This window comes from Condylostylus longicornis, unplaced genomic scaffold, assembly GCF_029603195.1.
Source record: "Condylostylus longicornis isolate FDR11 unplaced genomic scaffold, ASM2960319v2 ptg000100l, whole genome shotgun sequence".
Classification (NCBI taxonomy): Eukaryota; Metazoa; Arthropoda; class Insecta; order Diptera; family Dolichopodidae; genus Condylostylus; species Condylostylus longicornis.
The window spans coordinates 2,788,477-2,802,053 of NW_026578068.1; the positions used below are offsets into that span (position 1 = coordinate 2,788,477).

Consider the following 13,577-nt stretch of genomic DNA (forward strand, 5'->3'; position numbering starts at 1 on the left):
TTCATCGTTTTTTTGTTATTTTGATAAAATAAAAAAAATAATAATTAATGATTAGATACCTTTTTCATGTAAGTATGTATCTCAACTTTCAATAAATCTGCGCCAAATCAAATTACTTTTATACTTTAAAATTTTACGAAACAAAACAAAAAAAATCTATTTATATTAATTGCATACATATGTATGTATGTATGTATGTTTGTGGTTATATATGTATATGTGAACAATTTTCTATTTATAAATACATATTATAACTTTTTATTGTAAATGCCAGAAATTTCAGATGATCAAGCTTTCAAAAGTTGCAATCTGGTGTAGTTATCCAAAACTAAACTAATGAAAATGCTATCGGGTAAAACCTAGTGTAATTTTCATTTTGGATAGTTTTGAGAAATTTTAAATTTTATGAATTTACTTACCTTCAGAAATGATAAATTTCAGGATAATCAGACAAAATAATAATGACTAATCAAATTATTTTGTTGCAAATTTTGTATTCAGTAAAACCTCGAATAATTTTGCATTTTATCTATGATTTTATACTGGACAACCCCTGATTATGATACCCGCTACAGGTGCGGTTTTATAAACAATAAAAATACAATTAAAACCAAATTCAGATCCAAAGGTTAATTTTTTTTATTGTCTTTTGAAATTGTAATTCAAAAGTCTAAGCTCCTTAAAATAATTTCTCTTTAATATGTAAACAGTAATCAGACTTTGTTTTACATTTAGTTTTGAATTGAATTTTGTCTGATACTTAAATCAAATCTGAATCTGATGTACATACATATGTATGTATAACAGATACATGTCTCAATTATTATTATTAATCTTTGATTAGTAAACGCTGCCTATATGAATTTGGAGATTTCGACACTCTTATTCTATTTTCAATTTCAATTTAAGATTTAATGATAAAATCTGAAGAACATTTTCACCACAATTTCATTTTCTACATTAACGTCAAACTTCTGACGGCAACATTTTAAATATAGCTCATGTATAAACTCACCACATGAAATTCAAAAATATAAAATAAAAATCACTTGATCGCTTTTGTGAAAACTTTTACTTGTAAAATATTAAGAATCTGACAGAAAAAATGGTAATATTTCTGACTGAAAATCTGATGATAGCTTTCTATGTATTTGACAATATTACATATCTGTACATAATTTAGTTAGTTGTCTATATTTAATTAGGTTTAATAATTTAGGTTTTTGTTATTAATAAGCCAAACCTTATAATAATTCTGTTTTAGAATTCTATCAAATTCCATTTAGCATAAACGTGAACACCGGCAAACAGTGTCTGGTGAAAATTACATATTTTTTTTTAGTTTTAAATTCACCACAGAAAGCGTTATCTACCAGCCAGTGGATTAACTAAAGAATTGGCTTTACTTTTAGCCGCAAAAAGCACTATTATCAGTAATCAGTGTTAAAAATGACATCTTAAATCATATGTTTTGCTGTCCTGATAGTTTGCACATAGATACATGTACATATTTTGCAGAAATCAAGGATAAATTTAAAGTGTATTTCTTTGCGCCTTTTCGTAACGCAGTTCTTAATTATATTTTTGTATTCACATGTAAAAAATTCTAAAATTCTATTAAAATGTCTCGTGTAATTTTTTTCTTAACTATAAAACGAAGATTCTACAAATTAAAAGTTTTATTTTTAGGATATAAGATCATTTTTTGCACCCAAAAATTCTTCATCCAAAGTGGTAAAAACTGCAACCGAACTACCAAAACGAAGAGCAATTGCTTTATCAAGTGATGATGATGACGATAAAGATCAAGTAAAAGGAACTCCAAAAGAAAAACGTGAAAAAACCAAAGTTGTGAAAAAACGCCGTGTTATAGAATCTGACGATGATGATATTGTAACTGAAACACCCACAAAGCCTAAAAATAAAAAGCCGAATTTGTCAAAACTTTTGGAAAATCTTACACCAAAATATAAAAAAGAAACTACAGAAGAAATTGAAGCAAAATTTGGTCATGTACCAAAACGAATAGAAAGAAAAAAGGCTCCGCCTAAAATAAAATCAATAGAACATTCGGATAAAAATTCGGATATTATTGCCCTGGATGACGATTTTAATGACTCATTGATTAAATTAAGTGAAAATGAATTTTCTGAAAATAATCTAAATAAAAAAAATGATGTAGAAAGTCCCACAAAAAATGCATTTGTTACAGAAAACTCAAAAAATACAAAAAAAAGTCCAACAAAAAGTTCAAAAAATGAAATTGTAAAAGATAATGATGTTGAAAAGGAAAAAACCGTTTTGGAAAATGCTGTTAAAAGTCCTTCAAGTAAAACAAGGATAGCTTCCTCGAAAGACAATAACGATAAAAAAAATTTGGATGTTAAAAAATCTTTGTTTGATAAAAGTTTCGAAAGTGAATCTGATCGTACTCCCAAAACAAAATCAACTAAAAAATCTGATATGGACAGTAGTAAGTGGTTTTACAATTTTTTCCTTACTTTAATACATACCTGTGCTTAAAACAAGTGAATTAAATACGTAAATTCAATTTTTAATGTAATAATTTTGTAAAATTTCATCCGATTCAAGCAATATTACTTCGGTTTCTGATCATGTTTTTTATTAGCTGTCTAGCTATACAACAATAAGATAGGAACAATGAACATAGAATATTTTTATCGCTACTAGTTTTTTTATTTTGTTATAAGATAACAATACATTTAAGGTAAATAATATATCGTATTGGTCAGTCAATATTGCATTGGCATTGTTGTCCATAGATAATTTTTCAATTGCTTCTGATAAGAAAACCTGAATGATAGGAGGCTGGCCCTTTATACCGGTAATTGTTTTCTTCCAGTATTGGAAAAGTTTCTTTCATTTTAAATTGCGAAAAAAATATTAAGCGCTGTTGGATTTTTTGTGTTGTAGAGATTTGTTTAGAGACTTCTATGATAGATGAAAAAGAACGGTTTTAAAATTTTGGTTGCAGTGTTTATGAAATCATAAATATTTGCTTATGTGAGCACCCTCAAATGTATTCCGCTTACCATGTGGTGGTAAATATAGAGCTTCAATTTATTATTTCACATAGGACAGTAAATCAAATGTATTATTTTTTCGAAAATACTGTTTTATTTTGAATTAGGTATAATTTGTGTTCAAGACAAATTAAATGTACTTATTTTTAAAACAATTTTAATTAAAAAAATTGCACTAAGAAAGATTCCGTCTTTTAAGTCTGACATCGTGAATTTGAATCGAAGATTCTTAAAAGTTTTACATTGATTTTTCGAATATACTAAATGTTTTAACACCTTGATCACAAAACCATATTTGCGTTAATACAGCGGTTTAAATGTACAAGCACGTATAAAGTATAAAGCCCTTATTATTTTATACATACATGCTAGTCATTTTCTCAGTATAATATTGGTTAAATTTTATTTTCCAGCTCACGTGAAAAATAATTTATATAACTAAATCATTAAAAAATTCGTGCATAAAAAGAAAGAAGAACAGCTTTGTTTATATATTTTTTAGAATAATATTTACAGTTAAATAATTTCTTAATTAAAAAATGTTAAATTTTTCTAAATTATACTATTATTATGAGACATTTGATATATTATTAATAGAAATTCGATTTTCCTTTTTTAACCAAAAATAATCTAATATAACATACACAAAATATAAAAATCCTAAACCTATAAAATAATATCCATAAACTGAGTATTGTCCTATAACACTTAATTTAAATCCTATATCTTCAACAACAATTAATGTTAAAAATGTTTGCATTAATAATCCTCCAACAGTATTTATTCCAAATATTAAACCATAACTATCCTCTTCTAAATGACGTGCAACTTCAGCACTAAAATATAAAATGGCTCATTATTGAATCAATATAATTAAATAATATAATATCATACCTTGTAACAGTAATTGTATATGAATATAAAGCACCAAAAATAATATAGCCAGCATAAGCGCAATATAAATTACTTGTTAGACATGAAAATAATATTGAACCTCCTTGAAGAAATGATAGAATCGCTAAACTCATAAAACTTTTACGTGGTGTTAATTTTCCAAAATGTGCTATGCCAGCTAATAAAGCAAAACATGTCCCTAAACCAGTTAAAGCAGCATCAACAGCACCATTCCACAGTTCCTATAAAAGTAATAAAATATGGAATATTGTTATATTTTTCCTTTGTTTTTTTTTAAGGATATCCAAGACATTATTGGCAATATATTACCGGTGGATTTTCATCGATATCATTCCATAAGACTTGAATATAACATATAAATTGTAAATAACCTCCAAGACCAAATGCATACCATAAACTCCATAAAAGAACTTTTCTATTAGAATACGCACTTTTAAATTGATACCAAAGTAATTCAAATGGTGATAAATTATTTTGTGATGAAATATTAACCAAATTATCTTCAACATTTGAATTTATTTTTCCATTTTCAATTTTTGCTATATGTGGTTTTGATTTTGTTTCTCGATGAAAATATAAACTTGACTTAACACTCGGTAACATAAATGCCCATATTGTTGCAATAATTTGCGCTAATTTTGAAAAAAAAATTTGTTAATTATGAAAAGTGAATATAATTTTAAATAATACAATAATATTACTTGAAATCTCAATGTAAAATAATTGGTACTTTTCAAATTCTGTGTGGCGAAATTGTGTTTCGAAAACAAATTAACTTCTATCAAAAATAATTGAATTTTTTATAATAAATCAAAATATTTTTCATTAATCTAGTTTAAGATATAAATTTCATTGTTATCTTTGGATTTTTACGACGTCAAATGTAGCAATAAATGAAATTATTACGCTTAAAATTAAATTAATATCAAATGTAGCGCTAAATCGTCACTGATTAAGAAATTGATTTCTATTTATTTAGACATTTAAGAGGTGCTTATCTTTTTTAATGAATTTTTGTTTTTGATAAAATACTAATAAAAATAGTATGTACTTCACTTACTTGCAAATGTGATATAATTTAATTCCATATAATCCATTAATTTGAAACTAACTAATATTTGTGATGATATACTAGCTACCATTTTACCAGCAAACATTGCTGCTCTTGTATGTGATGTAACTTTTGGATAATATTTTTTATCAACTTTGGCATAAATGTATGTGTAATATGCAACTTCTGTTGCCATAAAAGTACCATAACAAAATTCCATAATTTGTAATGCCAATAATGATGTTGTCCATATTAATAAACTAGACACAATAATACCTGATATTCCAATGACAATAATTAATGGTTTGTACCTAAAAGTTAAGAGAATTAAAAAATTAATTTTTTTTACATAAACTTGCATGTTAGTAAATGATATTATTTGCATTTGAATATTAAATTTAAAATTCATAATTACCTTAAATAATCTGTTATTAAAAATACAATAAAAGATTGTGCTAAATACGAATAAGTTCCAACTGGAAAAATTTCACGATTTAACTAAAATGTAAAGAAAATTTTTTAATTAGTTGATTAATTATGTTAAGGTTAAAAGTATAATAATTTAAAAAATAAAAATACTTTAAAAATGGCGTAAAAAATACATTGACAGGCTTTGGTTCATGAGATTAAGATTCAGTAATGAATTCGCTTAAAATTTTTAATAGTATTTTCGGAAATTTCAAAAATTTGTAATGATTTGGAATGGAATGAAATATGTTTTAATTGTTTCTCTCGTAGAATTTTCCAAAACTGACTGTATATTATTTAATATGTACTATGACGTATTTACTTGTGTTTTCTAATAATATAAAATAAATTTACGAGAACCTTACAGACACCCACAAAAAATTAAAAAAATTTTGATGTTATTAAACTTTGAAGGGAATTATTTTAATAACTTTATAATATACGTACACATTTCTTTAAAATAGAACACGAAGATAATTAATTTCCATTTTTAAAAATTTATCAAAAAAAAATATGTGTATATATGTATATACAGATTTAATATTATTAATTTTATAATACGAATGTAATACTAAAATAGTGGCGAAATTCCATTGTGGGACTATGCAAGGAAGTTTCAATCTTTTGATATTTTCGTCTAAATAGAATTTTTCTGACTTTTTCTTCCGAAAATATCATTAAAATAATTATGTAAAATAATAATTACGACTGTAATTATTATTTTCACACAAATATAAAATTATTTGCAATCAAAATTAAAACTTTTTAAAAAATTATTCAAATTAAATCAAATTAATTTCAGTTTTTCTTAACTATGATTATTTCATTTCCGCTTTGATTTTTTTAACAAATTTATTAAGGTATAGATTTATCATTTTGCTTTACACATTATAATTTTATATTTTATTAAAAAACAAAAATTAATTAAAAATTATTTAAAAATATTCCCATTTTTTGGTTATAAATATAAATTTTTTTAATTTATTTATCAATTATATTTTCCGGTTATAACTAGCAAGATAGCAAGAATATTTTAATTATATTTTGGAGACGGTCACAATACTTATATCGATACTTATATATTTTTATATTTTCATTAAAAATCTTATAAATATTTTAAAACTTAAAATATATTTTATATGTTGATGATAAATATTAAAAATTTTCAACAACGTGCTTTTTAAATCTATTATATTGCTTTGAATAAGATAAAGTATGCATAAAAAATATAACCATACAACATATTCACACTATATAACAAATATAACATTGTAGTTAAATATATACAGTCGAATTTTTATTCTTTGAGTACACCAGATGATAAAGTTATTGAAAATATTTTAATCCAATTGTTCCAAATCTTTATTTTTTAAATTGCATACTAATTTGAATTGAATTTGGCAAAAGTGAATAAAACAAAATTCGAATTATTGTAACTTATTCGAATTTGATACTGTAATGTAAAAAACAAGTGCAGAATTCGAACTTTTTTATAAACATTTTTCTTCCATACCTGATCTGATGTGATATTTCGCCATGGTCCTAAAATAAACACGCTCATATAATTCTCTGAAGGGCGAATTTCTCGTATAAATCCAAAGAGGCAAAGAAATAAGGAAACTCTCATCCATTCTTGCATTTTTATTTAATTTTTATTTTTTCTATTTCGAATTCCCAATCAATATCACTAAAATTTTGTTTTATTATTGTGCAATTATACAGCGAATAACGTTTAAATTCCCTTCGCTTTAAATAATATTAAAAAATTTTTTTTAATATTTCTATTTATTTTATTTTGTACTTTATTATTATTATTATTTATATTTTTTTTGTTTATCATTAAGATACACAATGAACATACATATATGTACATATATATGAATATGAAATTTTTTGATAAGTTAACTACATAATTAAAAAAAAATATATATATTTTTTTTTCGACTATAATCCAGTATATTTTTGTTATAATAACTATATTTATAATAATTATTTATGTAAAAGGTAAGAGAATGAAGATTATTTTATATGGCACTATCTTATAAATAAAAATAGGTATAAAAAAAATTATAAACAAAAATAAAAATAGAAAAAAAATAAATAAATAAAAAGTGATCGTTACGGTGTTTACTAAAGACTAGGTATATCGCGACTAACCTAACTAAATTTAAAAAATAAAATCCACGAGTTTTTCATCTTTTTCTCCTATTTAATGTTATTTTTGCTGTTTTTTTTTTTTGTTTTTTATAATATTGAGCAATGTGTTTTTTACGCATGTATTTGTTATGCCATTGAAATATGACTATAAAGAATATCGAGTATTGATATGATAATAGAAATTTTGTTACTAAACGATTATTATTTAAATTTATTAAGAAATAATTTCTCTGTTTCTATAGCTATATTGTATTTTTTTCTCTTCAAAATAATAGAGAGTATCCATTCAATTTGGAGTAAATGTGTTACAAAATTATTTTTATTAATATTATTTTTCTCCTTGTTTCTTTAAAAGTTAAAAAATTCTTGATTTTTATTAAATGAACATCATTAATAATGTTGAAAAAATGGTGTTATATCAAGAATATTTTCGTAAAATGTTTTTTTATAATATTAACGAGAAAAAAATAGAGTTGACCTTGTCAACTCTGTGATACCCGTACGAATTTGTTATCCTATGTGCGAATAACTAATGTGCCATAACTAACTATGGGGCAGATTATGACTTTAAGTTGCCGTATTACCATATTAATTTATGCAAAATTTCAGTACTATGTGTTTTTCAAAATACTGGTTGTGCCAAAATACTATTGAAGTTGTATGGCAGCTACCAGAAAGAGCCAAGAAATTTTAGCGAATTTTATCAAGTACATCGGCCCTACTAATATATTCACTTGTGTGGAATTTCAATATCACAGCTTTTATAGTTTCTGAAATATAGTCAAATAACTTTTGAAGTTGTATGGCAGGTACCAGAAGGAGCCAAGCAATTTTAACGAATTTTATCAAGTACATCAGCCCTACTAATATATTCGCTTGTGTGAAATTTCAATACCATAGCTTTAATAGTTTCTGAAATATAGTCAAATAACTTTTGAAGTTGTATGGCAGGTACCAGAAGGAGCCAAGTAATTTCAACGACTTTTATGAGACACATTGGCCCTACTAATATATTCGTTTGTGTGAAATTTCAATACCACAACTTTTATAGTTCTTGAGATATAGGCAAATAAATTTTGAAGTTGTATGGCAGCTACCCGAACCGGTACCCCGATCACGTCCAATTTAAATAGGGTTCTGACACTTACTACAATAAATCATTTGTGAAAATTTGGTGAACTTAGCTCAATTAGTTTTTGAGTTATCGTTCGGACGGGCGGACGGACGGACGGACAGACAAAGCTAAATCAACTCAGAATTTGACGCTGATCAAAAACATACACTTGAGTCTATATCTAACACCGTTATTTCTTAGCGTTACAAACGGTGAGGCAAATTTAGTATACCCTTCGAACATACGTTCGTACGGGTATAAAAATCAGAGGTTTAACTTTTGGCTTCATGGTAACATTGTGAAGATAAATCACCATGTTATTATGTGCCTCGATATAATATTCACCTTTCGTATAAACGTTAAATAAGAATTAACCATTATTTATGTCGATTTAGGTTAAAATATTATGTACATAAAGACATAGTACACTGTAGAACGAGTCTTTTAACAAATTGTTAGAAAAAATATAAAAAAATATTAAGAGAATATTTTGCAAAATAATATGAGCCATTTTATTCGTGAAATACTAGGAACAATCTTTTCAATACAGGCTATTGAGTATTTTTTGTTATTTTAGCTTGTTGAATGTCTCAAAAATGATTTCTTAATTATAATGATCTAAATTTATGATCAAACTGAAAAATGAGTGATACTCCAATACACTTTTTCTTTTGTTACAACACTATTCCAAATTTTGTGTTGCTTTTTTTTATATTTTGTTCACATTTCATTAATTTATACGTACATCTTGCTTTTAAATAGAACTGTATGAAGAGATTTTCTGACAATTGAAATACATACATATATGTATATTATCAGAAACACGTTTTTAATAACAAGAAAATAATATTATGTAAATAACACTTTTCTCTCATATTTTGTATTAAACTGGCAAATATTGATTCATTAATGTCCTATAAAATGATATGCAATTCAATAAAGAAAAAAGAAATACATGCATGTCACTTAGTGTCTGGCAAGAAAAGTAAATTTTATCAGCAAATTGTATTATCAGAATATGAAAAAGAAATAAGAACATTTTTGCCGGAGAACTAACCGGAAGGAAAACATCAATGTAGCCCAAAGACTATAGGGTACCTATTATATGTACATAAAATATTACGTATTGAATTTAAATTTTAATTGTAGCAGGGCTACAATAATGTCGTCCTATCCCATTTGCGTTTGTAGGCAGGTTTAAAATAAATTAAGTTCTACGAGATATAGGATTCTGAAAAGGCAGAAAACATGTTTGAATTTTTTGTTTATGTCAAAGACAATTATTGTTATAAGTATAAGTACACAAATATTTTGACACAAATAAATTTACTTTTAATATTTTTGTTTGTTTAAACAAACCCGCATACTTACATTTATTTGAAATTTTTAAAATCGAATTGTCAAAGTCATAATGTACAACATATTTGTACTAATTTATTTCTTCAAAAGTTTTGATTTTTTTTTAATACACAGAATAATTATTCAAAAAAAGGTTGATTAAATGATGATAATGATAGATGATTATAAAGGATTTTGATTACTTATGCTAGAAAATGACCAGTCAAGGCCTTTTTAAAGTTCATCTAATACAGTGACTGAATTGATAACCCTCTAATAATTTTATATGACATGTACATAAATATATGATTTAATTTTAATAACATTAATTTAGCAATAAAAAATTCAAGAATGACACATTAAAACTATAATATTAATATTGGAATTTAATCTCTAATTCAGTCCCTTCAGGTTATGAAATTTAGATCTAATAAGAATAACAATAATTATGAAATGAAATTAGTTTTTTTTATGAATTACTTTTATTATTTTTATAAACATTGGTTTATTATTATTTTTATAAATTCACATTGCAAATTTGAATCTGGAACAAAAATTACATTATTCTTAATTTTTACATTGTAAATAAGTTGACCTGACCTACTTTAAACACATATGTATTTATATATTTTTAGGCATTCTAACTGATGAAGATCGCCATGAACGGAAACGAATGAGTGCGATTTTGTATCAGAAATATAAAAATCGTTCCAGTGCTATTAATCCAGGTTCAAAAGAAATTCCTAAAGGGAAACCAAATTGTTTATCTGGACTAACATTTCTTGTAACCGGTATATTAGAATCAATGGAACGAGATGAAGCAAATCAAGTTATAAAAGATTTTGGAGGCAAAGTAATGTCAACTGTTGGTAAACGTCTAAATTATATGATAGTTGGAGAAGAAGCTGGTCCTAAAAAACTTGCAACTGCTGAAGATTTAGGTGTGAAAATAATTTCAGAAGATGGACTTTTTGATTTAATTAGAGAAAAATCTAATATGGATATTTCAAATAAAGTTACAACTAGTCCAAAAGATAAAAAACATGTTCCAAAAGTAGTAGAAAATTCGAAGGAAAAAAGTAAAAGTCCTCAAATTAAAACAAAAAAAGAAAAAACTGAAGAAAAAAGTCTGAAAAGAGAAACTGAAGAAAAAGTTATGAAAGTTCCAAATGAAAAAATTCAAGAAAAATCTAGTGAAAAAAGAAAAATTAATGATAACGAAGAATATGTAAAAGTAAAAAAAGAAAAAAAAGAAAGTCCTCAAAAGATGCAAGATATTTCACCCAAGAAAACTGAGATCAAAGAAATATCCAAAGTTGATAATAGTATGTTATCATGGGTTGATAAATATAAACCAACAAATTTGAAACAAATTATTGGTCAACAAGGAGCTGCTAGCAATTGCGTTAAGTATGTCATTTTTCTTATACATCGAGCGCAAAATTTTTTCAATAATTAATTGATTTTAGGTTACAAAATTGGTTATCGAAATGGTACATTAATCACGACGGTAAGAAAAAATTACAAAAACCTAATCCGTGGGCTAAAAATGATGACGGGTCGTATTATAAGGCTGCCTTATTATCCGGACCTCCTGGAATAGGTAGAAAAGAAATAATTTTTTCTATATACATACATATTTTACTTCTTTCACAAAATCATATTGAAAATTTTAGGAAAAACAACAACCGCTCATTTAGTTTGCAAAGAACTAGGCTTTGATGTTGTGGAATTTAATGCTTCCGACACTCGAAGTAAAAAGCTTCTTAAAGAAGAAGTATCAGAATTATTATCAAATAAATCATTATATGGTTATTTTAATGGCCAATCTGTGTCTAAAAAGCACGCTCTATTGATGGATGAAGTTGACGGTATGGCTGGAAACGAAGATCGAGGTGGTATTAGTGAACTAATCTCATTAATAAAAGATTCATCAATTCCGATAATTTGCATGTGCAATGATAGAAATCATCAAAAAATGAGATCTCTGGTTAACTATTGTTATGATTTAAGATTTAATAAGCCACGTTTAGAGCAAATCCGGGGCCCTTTGATGTCAATATGTTTTAAAGAGAAATTAAAATTGCCTTCTGGTAAAATTGATGAAATAATTTCAGCAACCAATAATGATATTAGACAGACTATAAATCATCTGTCATTACTTGCTGCTGGTGATGAGTCTAAAATTGAAGTTAAGGAAAAAGAAAGAACTGCAGAAAAGGATTTAAAATTAGTTAAATATATAAATGCATATGTATTTTTTGACTTGAAAAATTTTTTTATTTCAGGGACCATGGGATGTAGTGCGAAAAGTTTTTACAGTAGAAGATCAAAAGAAAATGAATATTCATGAAAAAAGTGATTTGTTTTTTAATGATTATAGTTTAGGTCCATTGTTTGTTCAACAAAATTATTTACAAGTTTTACCTGATGGGCCAAAGTAAATTATATGATTTAAATTTTAAGAAAGAATCCTTTTGATTTGTTTACAATAATTTCATTTTAGAGATAAAATTCCAGAAAAAGTTGCGTTAGCTGCTGATTATTTAAGTTTAGGAGATTTAATAGATAAACGTATACGATCTAATTCCGCTTGGAGTCTTCTACCAACACAAGCTATGTTTAGTTCAGTTATGCCAGGTGAATGCATGTCAGGGCATTTTGTTGGTCAAATTAATTTCCCAGGTTGGTTAGGTAAATATTCAAAAGCAAATAAACGTAAACGCTTGGCTCAAGAGTTGCATGATCATACAAGGATAAGAACTTCTGGATCAAGACTTTCAATTAGATTAGACTACGCGCCATTCCTATTAGATTCTATAGTAAGACCTTTAAAAAAGGATGGTATTGATGGCGTACAAAGTTCACTTAATATTATAAAAGAGTATAGACTATTAAGAGAAGATATAGAATCTTTAATAGAATTGACAACATGGCCTGGTCGTAAAAATCCAATGGACGCTGTAGATGGAAAAGTTAAAGCGGCTTTAACAAGAGCTTATAACAAGGAAGTTTTAGCCTATTCATATTCTGCAATGGCTGGTGTCAAAAAGAAAAAGGCAGAGAAAATGGATGATATTAATGAAATTGATGAGGAGAATGTTGAACTTGGCGGAGGAGAAACTATTATTTCTGATAATGAAGATGATGATAATATTGAAAATGATGCATTAATCAAAGTATACGAACCAGAATTGTTTAGATACTTCAAATTTAATTTAATGTACATATTTTTAGGCTAAGAAAAAACCTGCATCCAAAGCTGGAACATCAAAGGAAACAAAAGTAGATTCCAATAAAACTACTAAAAAATCCAAAACAAAGAAATAGTAGTTGAAACACAGTTAAATTTTAGGTTTTCTAATTCTAGTTACTACGAATAATAAAAATATGTCATATTCTCATCAAAAATTTGTTTTCATAGTACATATTGGGTTGTTGACCGAATCTAATAATTAAATATTCAACGATAGTGAATATTTATCAATAT

The 13,577-nt window shown here is 25.8% G+C and overlaps 2 protein-coding genes across 2 annotated transcripts; one reads left to right on the forward strand and one right to left on the reverse strand.

Annotated features, from left to right (window-relative positions):
• Positions 1-1,492: 1,492 nt before the first annotated feature.
• On the forward strand, positions 1,493-13,486 carry LOC129614024 (replication factor C subunit 1). The gene is made up of 8 exons (XM_055528393.1): positions 1,493-1,631; positions 1,690-2,473; positions 10,723-11,497; positions 11,557-11,690; positions 11,764-12,320; positions 12,376-12,527; positions 12,594-13,266; positions 13,325-13,486. The coding sequence occupies exons 1-8, from the start codon at positions 1,623-1,625 to the stop codon at positions 13,415-13,417; spliced, it is 3,177 nt and encodes a 1,058-aa protein (XP_055384368.1). The 5' UTR covers positions 1,493-1,622; the 3' UTR covers positions 13,418-13,486.
• On the reverse strand, positions 2,484-7,210 carry LOC129614090 (thiamine transporter 2-like). The gene is made up of 7 exons (XM_055528479.1): positions 6,992-7,210; positions 5,426-5,508; positions 5,020-5,321; positions 4,269-4,591; positions 3,939-4,180; positions 3,630-3,880; positions 2,484-2,518 (listed from the first exon to the last, which is right to left on the reverse strand). Exons 1-7 carry the CDS (start codon positions 7,115-7,117, stop codon positions 2,484-2,486), a joined length of 1,362 nt encoding a protein of 453 aa, XP_055384454.1. The 5' UTR covers positions 7,118-7,210.
• Positions 13,487-13,577: the final 91 nt, after the last annotated feature.

What these genes read in the sequence shown, in the direction of transcription:
- LOC129614024 (XM_055528393.1), top strand. An exon ending in CAGAAAAGGATTTAAAATTA is followed by an intron (nt 12,321 to 12,375) that starts GTTAAATATATA and finishes TTTTTATTTCAG; the next exon opens with GGACCATGGGATGTAGTGCG. An exon ending in AAAATGATGCATTAATCAAA is followed by an intron (nt 13,267 to 13,324) that starts GTATACGAACCA and finishes ACATATTTTTAG; the next exon opens with GCTAAGAAAAAACCTGCATC.
- LOC129614090 (XM_055528479.1), bottom strand. Translation starts at nt 7,117, where the DNA reads ATGCAAGAATGGATGAGAGTTTCCTTATTTCTTTGCCTCTTTGGATTT. An exon ending in ATATCGATGAAAATCCACCG is followed by an intron (nt 4,181 to 4,268) that starts GTAATATATTGC and finishes TTACTTTTATAG; the next exon opens with GAACTGTGGAATGGTGCTGT. An exon ending in TCGAATTTCTATTAATAATA is followed by an intron (nt 2,519 to 3,629) that starts TATCAAATGTCT and finishes ACTTGTTTTAAG; the next exon opens with CACAGGTATGTATTAAAGTA.